Genomic DNA, 18,112 nt, shown 5'->3' with positions numbered 1-18,112 from the left:
ACTTAACCTGCAGCCCTGGTCCATCACAGTGTAGCGTTATTGGTCAGAGGAGTACCAGCCTCTCCCCAGACATAATCAGAGGGCTGGATTCCAGTTCTTTCTGCTGTAGCTAATGTCATACCTCTGGTTCTCCACCTCATCATTCTGGCAGGATTAATTACCATTGTCTGTGCAGTGGTTTCTATGAAACTCTGCAGAAAGACAAATGCTTCTCTGGAAAGCCAGCAGAAGGAAATCAGAATTCAACAAGTTTACCTTTCTCCCTCAGTGTCTAAAAGTAAATTCTTGATGACCCATTGCTCCCTCAATCCGACCATTCTTGCACGCCTCCCTGTCTCAGTAAATGATAGTTTATCTCCAGTTGCTGCTTCTTCATCGACAAATCTGATCAGCCACTACCTTCACATATATCCGGAGTCTACTGCTTCTCATTGCTCTTGATACTCTCCCCTTGGTCCAAGCCACTGTCGTCTCTATACAGATTATTGTGGTTGCTTTGTAAATGATCTATCTGCTTCTACCCTTGAACCACATAATCTCTTCTCAAAACAGCAGCCAGAATGATCCTTTTCAAACTTACGTAAGCTCATGTTACCCTATCATGAGTCTTCCTATGACATCCCATCTCATTCAGAACAAAAGCCAAACTTCTTCCAATAACTTCCAAGGAATAAATGACCGGCCCTCTCATACGGCTCTGACTTTACCTTCTACCAATGTGCCTCTAATTGATGTCTCTCAACTACAAGACCTCTTGGCTGGTCCTTGAGCACTCCAACCCATTTATGCCTCAGGGCTTTTATACCTGCTATTCTGTCTTCCTGGAATGTACTTCCCCCAGATATCCCCTTCACCCCCTTACTTCTTTCTGATCTCTGCTGGAAGATTCCTCTAGTGAAACCTTCTCTCAATCTCTCTCTCTCTCTCTCTCAATCTCTCTCTCTCTCTCTCTCTCTCTCTCTCTCTCTCTCTCTCTCTCACACACACACACACACACACACACACACACACACACACACCTCTTATCTCCTTACCTGACATTTTCTGTCTCCTTCCCCTGTGTTTTCTCCACAACATGTATCCCCTTATAGTCAAATTTTATTTCCACCATAATAATGTTAGTGGCATGAGAGCAGGGATTTTATCTGATCACTGCCATACCTTCAGTAGCATAAACAGTATCTGACACATAGTAATACTCAATAAACATCTATTGGATAGGTGAGTGGATAGGTGGAGAGATGTTTATATATTTTTAAGTGTTTATATATTTTAGTTTATTATTGTTAAAATGTTAATTACTTCTATATGTAAGACACTATGTTATATGTCAGCTTCTGTTGACAGCCAAATCTCAGTGACTTAAAACCACAAGCATTTATTTCTTACTCTTAAGTGTGTGGTTTGGCGTAGAAGAATAGCAGCATGTAATTCTTGTTCATAGCTCTGTATAATTCTATGTAGTTCCAATCTATGTATCTCTGTTCTGTGGGTCCTGTCTATATGCGACCCAGGCTGATGGACCATGTCCCTGTCTGACACATTCTGTTTTTAAGTCAGAGGGTTGGAAAAAGAAAGCACACTTAAAGCTTTTATTAGGGCATCATGTGTATTCACTTCCATTGGTCAGAGCAAGTCAAGTGACCAAGCCCAACAATGGCTCAGGGAAGTATTTGCCACAGACAGGGAACTTGGCAGGGGCCGAGAATACAGAAAGTCCTTACAAGGGAGGGAGCTGATAAATGGTTACATTAATACCATATATCACTCTGTGTATCATCTCACATAATCCTATTTTCTTTTAAGAGTACAAAATAGTGCCTGGTCCATCACAGGTGAAGAGATCTTGAATGTTGAATAGGATGGATGCCTTTGTTATCCCAAGTTTATGGAGCAAACTGAGAAGGAAATAACCAGCCCAAGGCTATCTAGCTATAAAGTGGCAGAGTACAATGTCTGCTTCTTTGGATCATAATGTTTATTACTATTATTATATTGTTCATCAAATACATTAACCGCCCAAGGAAGAGAAAGCAATTTCCATTTTATGGGTGTGAAAAACTAAACTTAAAGAGCATCGGTGGCCTGGGTAAGAATACACAATTGAGGGTAGGAATGAGATTTTTCACCTAAGGGGTCTGATTTCAGGGCCAAATCGCCTCCCACTCTTTGCTTAGGGAGAATGGCTGTGACCCCAGTGGCAGAGGGGAACAAAAAAGAATACGGAAAGGGAACACAAGTCATTGTTGCTACTGTTGCTGCTTTAATTATCCTGCTACATGCATTCTGAGGCTGATGTTTCCAAGGTAGAGGGAAAAGAGCTGCCAGAAACAAGGGCAGAGATGTGAAATATCAGTTACACACCGTTAGTCCCAATTTTCTGCTTTAAGTTTTGGAAGAAAAATATGGAATTTTAAAGACTGAACTTCGTGGTTTTCATGCTGGCTTCATAGCAAAAGAAACTCTGGGCAGAAACCACAAAGCCTGCTGAAGCCATAGGTTTCATAAAGGAAGCTGATGTGATCTTACCGTAAGATGAAAACGAAAATAAAAATTAGGTTTTTAATAGAAATATTGCTCTTGATTATCAGTCAGTGTTTTGTCATGGCATCACGTTAGCTGAGGTGGGATCAGTCCGCGGAGGTTCACTTACAGACATTGATTTGCTTTCAATATGAACATTATCTACAGCATGTTTCCTCCTTGATTAACAAAACAAATAAAAAACTAAAAAAACACAAACTATTGACCTCATGTCCAAAGAGCAGATTTGTAACCTGTAATTTTATTTTTTACTAAAAGTGACTAAAGAGGAGGTGATTATTTCATTTTTACCTATTTCCTCAAAATCAACTTCTCTTTCCCCTACTTCTCCCTTGTTCCTTTTGATGACCTCAGTATCCTCGAGCAACCCAGGATTGAAATACCATAGTTGTCTTTGGCTTTCCCCTTAAACTTTTAAGTTTCCCCTTAAACTCCAAAATATTTCTCACATCTGTTCTACTGTTTCCATTACCTCTGCCATGACCTTGGTTCAAAACGCTGTTGACTCGAATGACTGAGCTTCTTAACTGCAAACTTTTATTAATTTTCCTCAATAGTTTTTATGCCATAAACTTAGTTTCTTTTCACTTTGTCCTAGACCATCATTACTTGCTCCTCTAGGTCAGGCTGTCTCTCATTTTCTAACTTCTAGTTGTTACTAACAATTTTCAAATCCCTTCTCAATAATGGATCGTATCTCCTTTGTTTCAATACTTTGATGATATAGATTATCATTTAAATCTAATTCAGGAGGAAAATAGAGAAACAGCTGTTTATGCAAGATTAACTACATTTCTAGGGAAAGTAGACAATGTTAACCATGCAATAGAATCCTATGATTCTTTGCATCAGTATGTGATGATCTTGTCTGTTCCCAGAGTAGATAATGATGTGGAATAATGGCAAAGTTAAATAGCTTTCCCTTCACCTTGAATTAGACCTTCAGAGTAGATTTAGGAAGAACTGTTGCCAGACATTCAGATTTTAAAATATTATCCCAAAGGAAGTATCTGTTTTGCATTATTCCTTCCATCTTCCATCAGAAAAGCAAGGAGTGTGTGTCTTTTAGCAGAATACGTGCAACAGGAGTTTTCCTTCTTGTGTCCAAGATTATTGGTGAGATAGCCGGGTTATTTGGAAAAATAAATCTGTGACGACATAGCATCACAGCACACTGTTTGCAAACTGAAAAAAAATACCTACGCACTTTTCATCGAAGTTAAAATTTCAGAATTCAGCATGTGTATTAGATTTATTAGTTACTAGAACTACTAATTATTAGAATGAGTATCACTATCCAAGGTATTAGTGTTTTTCTTTTCCCAGGAAAGTTGTTACTGAGTCAGTGACATATCTTCCAACTGATGATACCTTAAAATTGAGAAAGTATGGTAACTCTTTAGAGAATGCGTAACAATTTTTATGATGTTCCTCTCCTACCCACCGAATGGTTTTTGTTGTCGTTATTGCTAAACTGGCTGAGTTGATTGAATTTTTGACATCCCTCCTCCTTCACCTCAATATCTCACCAGCTTTATTTGTGCTTGATCAAGTCTCCCTTCCTTCTGCAAAGAGTGATGTTTGTTTCAGTGGCAAAATGTGTGAGTTCTTTTGTGTTCATTTTTCAGGTATCATCTGCAGGTTTTTTGTTTGTTTGTTTTTTGGTTTTTTTGCGGTACGCTGGCCTCTCATTGCTGTGGCCTCTCCCGTTGCGGAGCACAGGCTCCGGACGCACAGGCTCAGCGGCCATGGCTCACGGGCCCAGCCGCTCCGCGGCATGTGGGATCTTCCCGGACCGGGGCACGAACCCGCGTCCCCTGCATCGGCAGGCAGACTCTCAACCACTGCGCCAGCAGGGAAGCCCCACCTGCAGCTTTTTACCTTCTAATACTAAGCTGTTTGGTGTATCCATTACATTTTTCTCAGGATAGTAAATTAAATGAAAGCATTTTGCTTTGAGGTCCTCTTTTATCCATATTTTTCGGAAGGAAATATAGCCTCTGAAGAAAATTTTAGAAATGTTGGAAATATTTGCAGTTCAGTAAAACACTTCAAGGCAAAAATGAAGAAATTTGAGACTCAGTGATTGTAATCTAAAATATTCTGGTTTTAGTGTCTTTGGTGTAGTGTCGTAAAGTGATTTAGCATATACCTAGGGAAAAATTTTGCCCGAAGCCTATGGTCCATGCAACTTAGTATTTTATTTATAAGATCTTATGAAAAACCCAAATGAACTTTTTGGCCAATCCAATAAGTTTCTAGAAAATAAAATTCGACAAATAACTGATTTAACCTATTTTAAAACTTTAAAATTTTGTCATCTTTTAATTGAAGGAAATGCTAAATACCAAAAGTGGAGAAGGCTGTTGAAATACTTAAATTTTAGCTTGAAAATTGTCCAACTGCTAGTTAAGTCTATTTTTAGTCACTTTCAAAGACAGTAGAATGTCTTTAAATATGGAAAATATCTTGTGCTACCTGGAAAATTTTATTGAATCCATGTGGTAGAGCAAAAATATTTCAAAAAAGAGCTGATTTGCTACTGGAGAAAGAAAAAAAAGAGACAGTGCATCATATGGGGCAAAGAGCTGTGTCACAATTGTTAATAAATCATATCCAAAGAGTAGCTATGTTTCAGTAAAACCTGCTATCCTAGGAAGTAGACCTAGCACAGACACTTTAGTACAATTATGCTAAATATAGTCGTTTCAGCTTGTGGTTATAACCCCAGGTTATTATGTTAAGTGCAATAGGAAAAATAGGAAACGCTTTTCTTCTGGTGCTGTAGATATTTCAATTTTTTAATTTTTCTGAAGATTGACTATGTTTAAACCTCAAGTAGACATTTAGATTTTTAAATTAAATGTATTTCTTAACATCAGAAGTCACAAGAAAAACATACGCATTGTTACTTGGAGATAAAGAACAACCATGCATATTAGTCAAGTAATTCACACAGTTGTGATATGTCTAAAGCTGGCAATAATTTATCAAGGGCTCAGGATGTTAAAGTTTCTACTTGTTTGATTACCAGTGTGGGAATAGCTGTAGGGGGGGAAGTCTAGTATAAAAGAAGTTGGAAAATCTATTTTTACCAGAAAGATTATACTAGGGTAGCATGAAGTATATCATATTTGTTACAAGGAATTCACAGAGCAAGGAATTAGAACATTGAGTCCATCTGGAGCCTGAGTCATCTAGGGTGACAGCTGTGCAGGTGAGTTGGCTTCCCTTTGGCTTAGGGATGTGGAAGAAAATCAGATCAAACCAGACTAATCTCTGCTTCTTGGTGTTCAGTTATTTGCATTTCACCTTTCAATTTTGTCTCATCTGCAAAGCTTTTAGTGTTTTTTTATTTTAAGAGCCTTAATTCTACCATTGCTACCAACTTCAGCGTTTCTAAACAATCATAGGTTTAAAAAAAATCACAAGTTTTGCTATGGAGTGAATGTTCTAATATTCATATGTTGAAACCTTAACCCCCAATGTGATGGTATTTGGAGGTGGGACCTTTGGAAGGTAATTTGGGTTGTTGAAGTTGATGCCCTCATGATGGGATTAGAGCTTTTATAAGAAGAGGAAAAGATGTGAGATCTCTCTCTCTCTGCATGCATGTACCAGGGAAGGCCATGTAAGGACATAACCTGGAATAGAGCCCTCAGAACCCAGCCATGTTGGTACCCTGATATTAGACGTTCAGCCTCTAGAACTGTGAGAAATAAATTGTTGGCTAAGCCCCCCAGTCTGTGGGATTCTATTATGGCAGCCCAGACTGACTAAGATGGGCTTATTGTTCTAGGTATATTTTACTATTAAGGTTGTTCACAGTTTATATATTTTAAAAATGTGAAGTCTATCCATATACTGTACAAAGTCATTTCTTGTATCACCTGAGTTAAGAGCAGGATTCTTTAATAAGAAATACTGCTCTGAATCATAGCCAGGTAAGACAAACTGACTTCGTGTTCCTTACATGAAAGTATAAACCATCTGTGAGGGTCAGAGATGTGTCAGGAGGCTTGCAGTCCTTGCCATGCCTCAGGCTCCAAATGATGTCTTGGTCTAACCATGTGTCTGGGCTCTGTTTTACTTCTACATGGCAGATCCCAAGGAATCAGTGGCAACTCCATCTTTCCAGTTATACCACCATTTCCAGAATTGCACTTTGGAGTAAGAAACACTTTCTTCCAATAATTCTTTTGGTGCTCTCAAATACAAACATATTACACTTATCTTTTAAGATTCACTAATTCTGGTAGAATAACAAAGAGTAATGAGGAAAGGACAAAGAATTTTAAGGTTTTCCTATTTCTTTTTTAGAGTAGTGATATTTTTACCTACCTGGGATCCAGGTGATTTTACCTGGATCATTTCTGAGATAGAAAATGAGTTGTCTCTATTTTTCCTGAGTATGGACTCATCTACCTCCTTTTTCTAAGATAGCCACGCATGTCTATGATTTCTTCTTAAGTGAGGGACTGTTTCCTAGTATAAATTGAAACCAGGCCTAAAGATGCAGTTAAGACTACTGATTTTAATAATGTGGCAGACCAGATGATCTGGAAACTGTAACACTACATATACCTAGAAATGTCAAATATAGCATGCATTTTTTTAAAATGTTAAGCTGAGGTTACAAAAGAGAAATGCCCACATGAGAGAAATAGAAAAATAGAACAGAAAGCATAATGTGATTGCCAGAGTTAGGGAGTAAAGAGAATATAGGATGGATGAGAGGAAGGAAAAGGGGAGAGGAGGGCCAAAAGGGGTATATCATCCCTGGGTGGAGGTACCAGTGGGGTTCCAAAAGAAACAACTCAAAGTTAATCTAGAAGGACTCTTCTACAAACTAGATGATAAAGGATTCTCACATAAAAATCAAGCACAAAAAATTATGGTTGCCAACCTCCAAAATAGCCCCCAATAATCCCCACCTCTTGGTATTCATGATCTGTGGACGAGGCCCCTCCCATATTGAGTAGGACTGACCTGGGTAACTAATGACCCATGTGGCAATGACTGGGTGTGATTCCCAAAGCTAGGCTTCTGCTGTCTTCCTTTGGATCACTCACTCTGGGGGAAGTCAGACACCATGTCTGAAGGATACACAAGCAGCCCTTTGGAGAAAGCCCAGGAACTGAGACCTCCTGCCAACAGTAGCCTAAGTTCCCAGAAATGAGCCCCCTTGGAAAGCAGGTCTTCCATCCCCGGTCAAGCCTTCAGATGACTGCAGCCTTGGCTGACATCTTGACAGTAATCTTATGAGACCCTGAATTAGAACCCACCGAGCTAAGCCTCTTCTGGGTTTCAGACTTACATAAGTTGTGTGAGATAATAAGTGTTTATTAGTTTAAAATTCTAAGGTTTGTGGAAATTTGTTATGCAAAAAATAGAAAACTAATAAATAATTTAAAATATTAAAGGACTCTATGCCATAAGAAAATAGCATGATGTTGTCCAAAAAAAAAAAAAAAACCCAGAAAATTTTGAAAGAAGTAGCAAATTGGCCATTGTGAAGTGAGAAATAAAATCAATGAAATAAAAATCCCAGCAGATGAATTAAATAGCTGAATCAATGCTGTGATTAGTCTTCTGGAGAATAACTATGAGGAAATTTCAGGGAGCAGCAGAGAGAGATAGAAAAGGAAAATGGAAGGGATAGATTTACTTGAAGGATAGATCATAAAAGCTAATGGAGTTCCAGAGAGAGAATAAAGAAAATGGAGGAGAAGCAATTTTCAAAGATATAATGGCTAAGAATTAACATAAGATTTAAGAAGCCTATTCAACCTCATGCATAATATTAGAATAAATCCAGGTCTAGGCTTATGGAAATGAATTAGAAAAAAATAAATGAAAGGGAAGATTATGGTAAAAATAGCCAGAGATTAAAATACAGTTAAAAAAGAACTGCAATCAGATTAATAGATGACTTCACAATAGCAAGAATGGAAGTAGGAAGACAGTTGAAATTATTTTCAAAGTTCTGAGAAAACATAACAGTCTAGAGCAAAGCAAAATTCTTTCAGGAATGGGGGTGAAAATAGGCACTCAGAGCATGACATCCAAAAACAAACAAAAAATGATTTCACTGCACCAGACTCCTACCAAATGAACTATGTAAATGTGAACATTTAAAGGAGACAGAATGAGCTCAACAAGGGCTGAGATGCAAAAGGGAAGAGACAGCAAAGAAAATGGCAAACGTGCAGGTAATTCTAGATATACCAGTGGATGATGAGCATGTGGTATGACCAGAATGTTTATACACTACTGAGAAGTATAGAAATTGATACAATTACTTTTGAAAGCAGTTTGGCATTATCTAGTAAATTTAGATGTGCATCCTCTGTGACCAAGCGATTCCACATGTAGGTACCTCAGGAGAAATGTACAAAGAAGCAAAACCTCAGAGTCAACTCAAAAACCGCTGATGGTAGAATGGCTATATAACGTATGTTACATATTCATATAGTGAAACATTATACAGCAGTCAACACAGCTAAACTGCAAGAACACACATTAGTTTGGATGGATGAATGTACAATGTTCAGAAAAAAATCAAGTTGGAGATTATATAGAGAATGGAGTCCATTCATCTAAAGTTTGAATCTAAACAACATTTTATTTATTTAAAAAGGACCTACATGGTGCTCCATGTATATGGTCACTATTCTAAGAATTTCACAATAAGTTATTTAGTCACATAAGCTAATAAGTAAGCACTGTAAGACGTTATTTGGTATATATGCAAATGAAGAAAATGTAAACACAAATGAAAGCAAAGAAATAAAACACAAATTTCAGTGTACTGTGAACCAGGAGAGATGCCAATGAGGGGATGGAGTCAGCGGGAAAACACTGGAGGGTTCAAAACTGTTTGTGAATTTCATTTCCATAAACTGGAAGGTAAATATATGGCTATTCTTCTTCTTCTTTAAACCAGGCATATATTTTATGTTCATTCTTATATATGTATAATATATTTCATAATAAAATATAAAATGATAAGTGAGAGAAATTTGAGTTGCACCAATAGACTAATAGATCAAAAAGTGGCCATTCATGTGAAAAAAAATTGTATTTAGATTCTCATCACAGATAATAGATAACAGTAGAGCCCAGATGGAGGAAAGATCTAAATATGAAAAATAAAACTATCAAAATTTCATGGAAATTATAGGAAACATATTTATGATATTAGAATAGGGAAGATTACTTTTAGTGAAATTTTAAAGCACAAACCGTAAAGGAAATGATTGATATATTAAAATTAGGGTTTTTTTAATTCTGAAAGACACCATAGAAAATGGCAAGACTAGATTAGGAGAGCATATTTGTCACTTAGACAAATGATTGAGGATTAGTATGGAGAATATGGGATTAATTTAAACCTGTAAATTAATAAGAAAAAGACAACGGATTTAGTAGAGAAAAAGAGCAGGGTATGTGAATAGTTAGTCAAAAACGAGAGTAAGATACTTGTGTGGCCCCTAAAAAAAGTCTCAATAATTAGGGAAATACAAGTTAGAATATCAAGGAATTATTATTTCAGACCTGTTACCCTGGCAAACATTAAAAAAAATCTGATGATCTTTTTTCATCAGATCTGGAATATGAGAAATGCACACGTTTCTGGGTGGAAATGGGTAAACCACCTTTGAAAACAACTACTTAAGTTGACTGATTACATCCCCTATAACTGTGAAATTTCATTTCAAGGTACCTTGCCTTGGAAATACTCTGGCATATGTTTGCAAAGAGAAATGTACAAAGACATCCATTGTAGCACACTTTATAGATATTGTTACTGTCCTGCTTGAGAAGAGATATACCAGCTACAGACTATTCGTACAATAAATATTTGACTCCAGGTATTCATTTAATTGAATACCCTAACCAGTTAAATGAATGAATTGATTCTGTATGTAACAATAGAGATAAAACTGAAAAATATGTTTTGAGTCAAGATTGCAAATTCAAAAGAAATATGAATATTATTTATGTAAAATTTTCTAAGACACAAAATAGTATATATTTTAAATGGAACATGTATGTTTGAGATAAGGATGTAAAAACATGCATGAAGACTCACTATATTCAGGATGTTAATTCTTCCTAACTTGATCTATAGAGTTAATGTAATCTCAATCAAAATCCCAGCAAATTATTTTGTGAATATAGAAAAACTAATTCTGAAGTGTATATTGAGAGGCAAAAGACCCAGAATATCCAACACAATATTGAAGGAGAACAAAGTTGGAGGACTGACACTACCCAACTTCAAGACTTATTATAAAGCTACAGTAATCAAGACAGTGTGGTATTGGTGAAAAAACAGAGAAATATATCATTGGAAGAGCATAGAGAGCCAGAAATCTACCCATGTAAATATAGTCAACTAATCTTTGACAAAGGAGTAAAGGCAATTCAATGGGAAAAAGATGGTCTTTTCCAAAAATGGTGCTGGAACTAGACATCCATGTGAAAAAAAAAAAAAGTATCTAGACACAGACTTTATATCCTTCGCAAAAGTGAACTCAGAGTGGATTGTAGACCTAAATCTATAATGCAAAACTATAAAATTCCTAAGATAACATAGGAGAAAATCTAGATGACTTTGGTTATAGTGATGACTTTTTAGATACTACACCAAAGACAATCATTTAAAGAAATAATTGATAAATTATACTTGATTAAAGTTGAAAACTTCTCTGTGAACGACATTTTTAAGGGATGGAGAAGACAGTTCACAGACTGGGAGAAGACCTATCTGATGAAGGAGTTATCCAACATATACAAGGAACACTGTAAGCTCAACAGTGAGAAAATCAACAGATTTAAAAACAGGCAAAAGATCTGAGCAGACGTCTCACCACAGCAGATATATCGATGTCAAATGAGTATATGAAAAGATGCCCAGTCAACCAAGATGTCCTTCAGTAGGAGATTAATAAACTGTGGTATATCCAGACAATGGATATACTATTCAGTGCTGGATTAATATCCAGACAATGAATACTCTTCAGTGCTGGAAAGAAACGTACTATTAAGCCATTGAAAAGACTTGGAGTAAACTTAAATACATACTAATAAGTGGAAGAAACCAACATGAAAAGCCTACATACTGTATGATTCTAATTATATAACATTCTGGAAAACACTATGGGGACAGTAAAAGGATCAATATTTGCCAGGGATTGGGGGCAGGGACGGACAGAAAAGCAGAGCCTAGAGGTTTTTTAGTGTAGTGAAACTATTCTGTGTGACACGCTAATGGTGGAAGCCTGTCATTATACATTTATTAAAACCCACAGAATGTAAAACACCAACAGTGAACGCTAATGTAACCTGTGGAAAAGCAACAATGGATCGTTGAGTTTGCAAGGAGAGCCTGCACATGCATACCTGGTCTCTTAGTTTCCTCTTTTTGTGGAGAGAGTTAGCTGAAGGAGGCCTGAGATGTGCTCAGCTCTTCCTTGCTGTAGTTCACAATGGTCAGCTTCTGTATAGAAATTTCCAGCACAGGTTATAACTTAGTCTGTTTATGTCTGAGTTTCACACTCTGAAAGATTACCTGCCTACAGATACAGGCTATTTTTTTCCAGTATCAACTTCATCCGTAAAAAGGTTGATATTTTGATCTACTAGCTGCCCTACACTTAAGTCTTAGTTCTTAATTGCTTCAAAGCCTGAGCTAAGAAATAAAGTACTATTTATTGGACTCTCCTCAAATTCCCCAAAGCACCCACATCCCCAGTCCTCTAGACACTGGATGTGTAACATTGCTCAGGTCTTTTCTGTCCCCTGCAAAACGTCTCTGCTTTGGTTTATTAGTTGCCTGGAATTAAAGTAGAAGCTCAGCTGTTCTCTCTTCCCCATGTCAGAGCCACCAGCAAATCATTCTCCACGCTAATGCCTGCTAAGTATTTCTTGAAGTGGAAATTTTATATCTTGGTGTTTCTCCACAGCTTTTTATATTTACTTCAAAATCCTGGCTGGTCCCACTTAGCTCTCTGTGACCTGATAACCCTCTCCTCTCTAGTCCCGTATCTGATGACTCCATCAGATGCATTCTTACCATATCCCAAGATAGTCTTCTTGTCAAACTCTCACAGTATTCCAGAAAACAACAGGAAAATATATTCCTCTGTCTTCACATGAGTCTTTTCTCCTTGCCTCAAAAGACCGTGTACGCTTCTTTGTCTACCTAGCAACAAATCATCCTTTAAAACTAAAAAGTGTATATGTATAACTGCATCGCTTTGCTTTACACCTGAATCTAATATAACATTGTTAATCAACTATACTCCAATATAAAATAAAAAGTTTAAAAAAAATGAAAACTAAAATCTTAGTTTAAACATCACCATGCCAGGAAGTCTTCCCATCTTCTACAGAATTTTCCTGTGTTCTCTTAATATACTGTACAATCTTAACCTTTGTTCATCTATTCATTCACTCACTCTGTCATCCATCCATCCTTCTATCCCTCCTCCCATCCTTCCATCCCTCCTTCACCCTTCCATCCATCTGTATATCCATTCACTCACTTCACAATGATAGTGTACCCACCATATACCACGGTCTGAGGATGTGAATACAGGAGATAAGGGATAGGTGTCATTTTTGCCTCCATCATGTTAAAATCTGTATCCTAAGCTTATCCGGTGGAACTGTAATGAAAGAATTTCCTGACTGCCTTATCCACTAGTCTGTAAACTCTTTTATGGCAGTGAAAGCATGTTTGGCTTTAAATCCACTACATCTACCATGTATATGACACAGAGATGTTACTAATAAGTGCTTATTGGATAGCTTACTGTCTAAATTAATCAACTTCTATAAATTTCTTCTAAACTCTGTAATATCAGAAATTATAGCTTAGTTAAATATTTCTGGGTGAATACTTTTGGTTTGGGTCTGTCTTGCAACCTTGAATCCCAACTATGTGGGGATATCTGAAACAAAGAGGAGATGTTAAGTTCGTTGTAGCTGTGGAAGAACAAAGTTTATTCACCTAGTGAACTAGAAGGTTTAACCTGACCTTGACTCTGGTTCCTAACACCAGCACCTGGGATTCACTTGTTCCTGCTGATCTTCCAAGCCCTGTTCTTGAGACTCCCATTTGTTCAGTGAGCTCTGAAGAGCTTTTCAATAATTTCCATCTGCACCTTCACTTATTTTTATAATCAAAGATATCTAAAGTTATTTGCCATTACTAAAGCCATGAACCCCAACTTATATGCTTACATAAAGAAGTTCAGCAGATTAGCAAATACTATCAAATATTCTTTATAATGTTGAGTGTGAAGCATACTTAATAAAGTTTATTGTGTGAAATCTTTAAAGAAATGGAAAAATCTGCAAAATGATACTTGTCTATTATTTCAAGGTAATTTGCCAGTGAACCTTCCAACTCCACCAGAAACTTCAGTTCCAGTAACCTTACCTCCACACAACTGTACCGACAATGAATTTGTTTGCAGGTCTGATGGTCAATGTGTTGAAAATATCCAGAAATGTGATTTTAGATATGACTGCCCTGACAAATCAGATGAATCATCCTGCGGTACGTGAATTCCTAAATTTTGCATTAAATATAGCCATAAAACTGATAAGAAAATACTAGTGTTATCTCAAGTAGCGTGGCATAATGTCCTAGTTAGAAAATTTCAAACTGGCTTAAAGCAGTTTCTTAACATAAAGACTATTTGTATAGAAAATGATAGAAGAATCAGCATACATTCTTGTATCATGTCCAACAAGAGGTGTCTTTAAATTAATATTTAAATTCAAAATACTTGTTTTCGTGGACTTAGCTTGATTCCAGAGCTATCATTTATCATTTTTATTCATTTTATTTTATTTTATTGTCTCTGTCACAATCACTAAACAGAAATGTTTAGGGAAGAAGCATAATACCCTCAAATTAGATGAATCTGCTCAAATTTTGCCATTGTCAAAATGCACACATAAAATGAATACTATGTCAAATGTGCAGAGTTAATAAGAAAACCAATCCTAATACATGTGGACACTTCAACGGCTAGGTACTGTTGAAAGATGGTTTTCATTTATTGACACTTGCCAATCTATGGCTTCTCCTAAATGGATCAAGGCAAATTATTTAATTCAGAAGTGAACTTCTCAGTCAAAGATACAGACTCAGAGGAGAAAAATTAATCTGTGTCTGAATGGGCAAAACACAGGATCAGAAGGAATAAACACTTGTGATTTTTTTTCCCCTTCCTTGCTCTTTATTAAGTTGTATGTGAATTTACCATAATATTGCTCAAGTGTCTTGATAATACTGACGATTTAGAACATACAGATAATATAGCGTATAGTGAAATTCTAATTTATCTTATGTCAGCCTCGTCAAGGAATTCTAAAACTTAAAAAATACAAATACACAATAAACTAATCCAGGCCAAAAAACCTCATAAAATCAAAGCTAATTCACTCTGTGAATAAGATGGGACAGTAATTAACTCGAGTTGGTCAGAAAGATGTACTGTGCATCACAGATGTAAGATAATATAATGGACGATGCTGTGGTATTCAGACTCCCTCATGGGAAGACACTAAAATCCTCTTCTGATCACACATAAGTCGACTTTGTAAAAGTTTACACAAAATCTAATTAATTACACCTAGTGAGCATCTTTAGTAAATACTGACTTTCTTCTTAGTTCAACTTTGAAATTTTAGTAATGCCGTTTATGATTGGATGGGAAGTTTTGATAAGTTCTGTAAATGTCCTGAATGAATGTCTACTATTAAATTATTAAAATCATGGGGATATTTATTTATTTTGATTAAACATGAATTATTACCATTTAGTTCTGAACAAATTGTGTCTTGCCTTTGCCATCTCTTTGTAAAATGAACTATTGTGATAAATCTGCTTGTCATCTACAGTCATATTTTGTAATTTTTTCATTTGTGATAAGAATACAATATAAGATCTACCCTCTTAATAAATTTTTAAGTGTACAATACAGTATTGTTGACTGTAGATACAATGTTGTACAGCAGATCTTAGCTTGCCTGAAACTCTATGTCCTCTAATTTTTAAAAAATCTACAATTTTTAAAATCTTGTTTAATAATATGAACAGGAGTCTATTGAATTCTAAATCTCTTCACAAAATAAGTATAATTATATAATCAATATTAACATCAGAGATTAAATAACACACCTGAATGTCATGATTAAAATCACTTTTTTTGATGGAGTTTTCCTTCTCAAATTTTATGTTAAATCGTGAATTTTATGTTAAATCGTGAATCCAAGTACCACAATCCATAGTAGTGGTAGCCTATGCTGTCACCGTTTATGCCATTTAAAACCTGGAGTACACACCAGGCTTTCCATTGTATACACAAGACCTCATTGAGTTGAATCTTTTCTTTTATTCAAGAAGTAGAGGATTTAAGACAGACACATGAACACATCAGAGAGAGAAGGAGAGAGAGAGAAGGAGAGAAAAAGAAACATTTGTTTTCACACACAACTTATATATTTAAAAAATCACTGGACTTTTAATTTTGTTTGATATTAGAATACAGTCATTACAAGAATATTGAAAACTTTCAAGGAAAGAGGTTCAGTCTAAAAGCTGTTGTAAATCTTATAGCTTTGAATTTAAGTAATTTGGAATTTGGGATTTAGCTTTGCGATAATACTGTGAAAAAAGAACAGACTTATCAGAACTTGGAGGTCATATAAGCACTGTAAGTGTTGTGTCAGAACAGAGTGGCATTTCTTAAATTGCTGCTTTCAGAGCCAATTAAGATGTCACTTCTTTATGAAAGCAGAATCTTCAGTATGTGCATTTATTTCCATATTTCAGTTAATATAGATATTTGAATATAATACACCTAGATTTCTTTAAAACTTTTCTAGTGATTATGTAAACAATTCGCCTAATTCTTTCAGTTATGCTTAAAAGTTAGATTATAATTTAAAGAAACCCCAAGAGTAAGAAAGTGCTGATGCAGATGGAAATCGCCACTTATTAATACATTTATTGTGATTAACTCATCTTATCTCTGTCCCATCCTATTCAAGCTATGGAAGTTTGCAGCTTTGAAAAAGGAAGCCTGTGTAAATGGTACCAGCCAATCTCAGAAAAATTAATTCAAGATTCAAACACATTCAGGTGGGGACTTGGTAATGGAACCAGTATTCATCATGGGGAGGAAAACCACAGGCCGTCGGTGGATCATACAACGTAAGTGAACACGCATGTGGAACATGTCTGTTAGGGACTATTTATTAAGCAGTTCCCAAATTCCTGCCACACCACCTTACCCTAAGTTAATGCTCTTGTAAAGATGAAGGTTTAAGTGAGAGCATAAGTGGGCTAAGTGTAATCTTTCTTACAAAATTTAAAAAAAAATTTTAATTAAAAAATAGTAAATGCTCTTATAAAAGTCATAGAAACCAGAGAAAAGCATGAGTAAATAAAGAAAAATCATTTGTAATGTCACCACTCATCGAAAAGCACTGTTAATATGTTGTTTTAGAATTATCTATTCATTCCTTCCCCTCCAAATTTCTTTTCTCCTTTTCTTCCTTTTTCAGCTGCTCCTCCAACACCTTGCCCCTTTCCCTCTTCTTCCAGTCTTTGCTCTTTATCATCATTTATTTTGGTCTTTTCTTTCGAGGTTGACTCATACCTTTCCCCTGTTTTGTTGTCCACAAATATATTGAGTGCTCACTTCCTACAAGATCCCATTCTTCCTCTTTCCTTTTATTGATTTCAAGGAAATGTTACTGAAGACAACAAAGGAATCCCCATTTATATTACAGAGAATCTTTTCCAAACCTTTATGCCTTCACACTTCTCCTCAGTTAAAGCTTCATGACCCCCAGTTCCTAGGTTGCTGCTTCAAAGAAAACTAAAGGTATATCCACTGTCCAGTCCATCATTGCCCTGGCCAATTTGACCTTGTACTCAGGGGGACCACGGTATCTTAAGTGTACAATGATTTTTCTTTCACTGGGCTGACTTTTTCACCCTGGTTTTCTGAGCTCCCTTTTGTTCTATTAAAATGGTTCCAGTTTTACCATCATTTTATTTAAACGTCTGCAGCCAGGATGCCCAAAGTAATAGAGTAGTACATATTCATACTGCTTTGTTTTGATCACATTTGACAGTTGGCAAGTAATTTTTGAAATTTCAGGATACAAAATTTCCTTGGGCTGCTTCTGACGTAAAAAAGCACAGGGTAATTTCAGAAAGTTTCTGTGGCTCATGCAAATAAGCCATACTTCATTAATAAACTATATTTCTGTAAGGAAAAAGGCAGACTAGAATCTCACTTCTAGGTGGTAAAAGTATAAACAGAAACATGGCAGCATATAAGCAAAGGAATATAATCGGCTTTTAACTTGTCTCTGACCCTCACCCTCTGCCTCCAATAGACTGCAAATTCCTTGAGGAATTTCAAGGACTGTGATTCCCATTTATTGCGTTATTTCGAAGGCTCATTATGTATTAAGTCCCAGTAATTATTTGTTGAGTGGGTTAGTTGATGATTAGGATCAATATATTTTT

At 36.1% G+C, this 18,112-nt stretch overlaps 1 protein-coding gene across 1 annotated transcript in view; it reads left to right on the top strand.

The window, feature by feature from the left end:
• The window catches only part of MALRD1 (MAM and LDL receptor class A domain containing 1), a 579,678-nt gene that overhangs the window by 180,713 nt on the left and 380,853 nt on the right, over nucleotides 1–18,112 (top strand). Inside the window, exons 20-21 of the mRNA XM_029239293.1 lie at nucleotides 13,940–14,116; nucleotides 16,621–16,783. Coding sequence (XP_029095126.1) covers nucleotides 13,940–14,116; nucleotides 16,621–16,783 — 340 coding nt within the window. The remainder of the gene's footprint in view (nucleotides 1–13,939; nucleotides 14,117–16,620; nucleotides 16,784–18,112) is intronic.

This window comes from Monodon monoceros, unplaced genomic scaffold, assembly GCF_005190385.1.
Source record: "Monodon monoceros isolate NGI ecotype Baffin Bay Population unplaced genomic scaffold, NGI_Narwhal_1 Super_Scaffold_21, whole genome shotgun sequence".
NCBI lineage: Eukaryota > Metazoa > Chordata > Mammalia > Artiodactyla > Monodontidae > Monodon > Monodon monoceros.
This window is presented reverse-complemented; position numbering and strand designations above follow the sequence as displayed.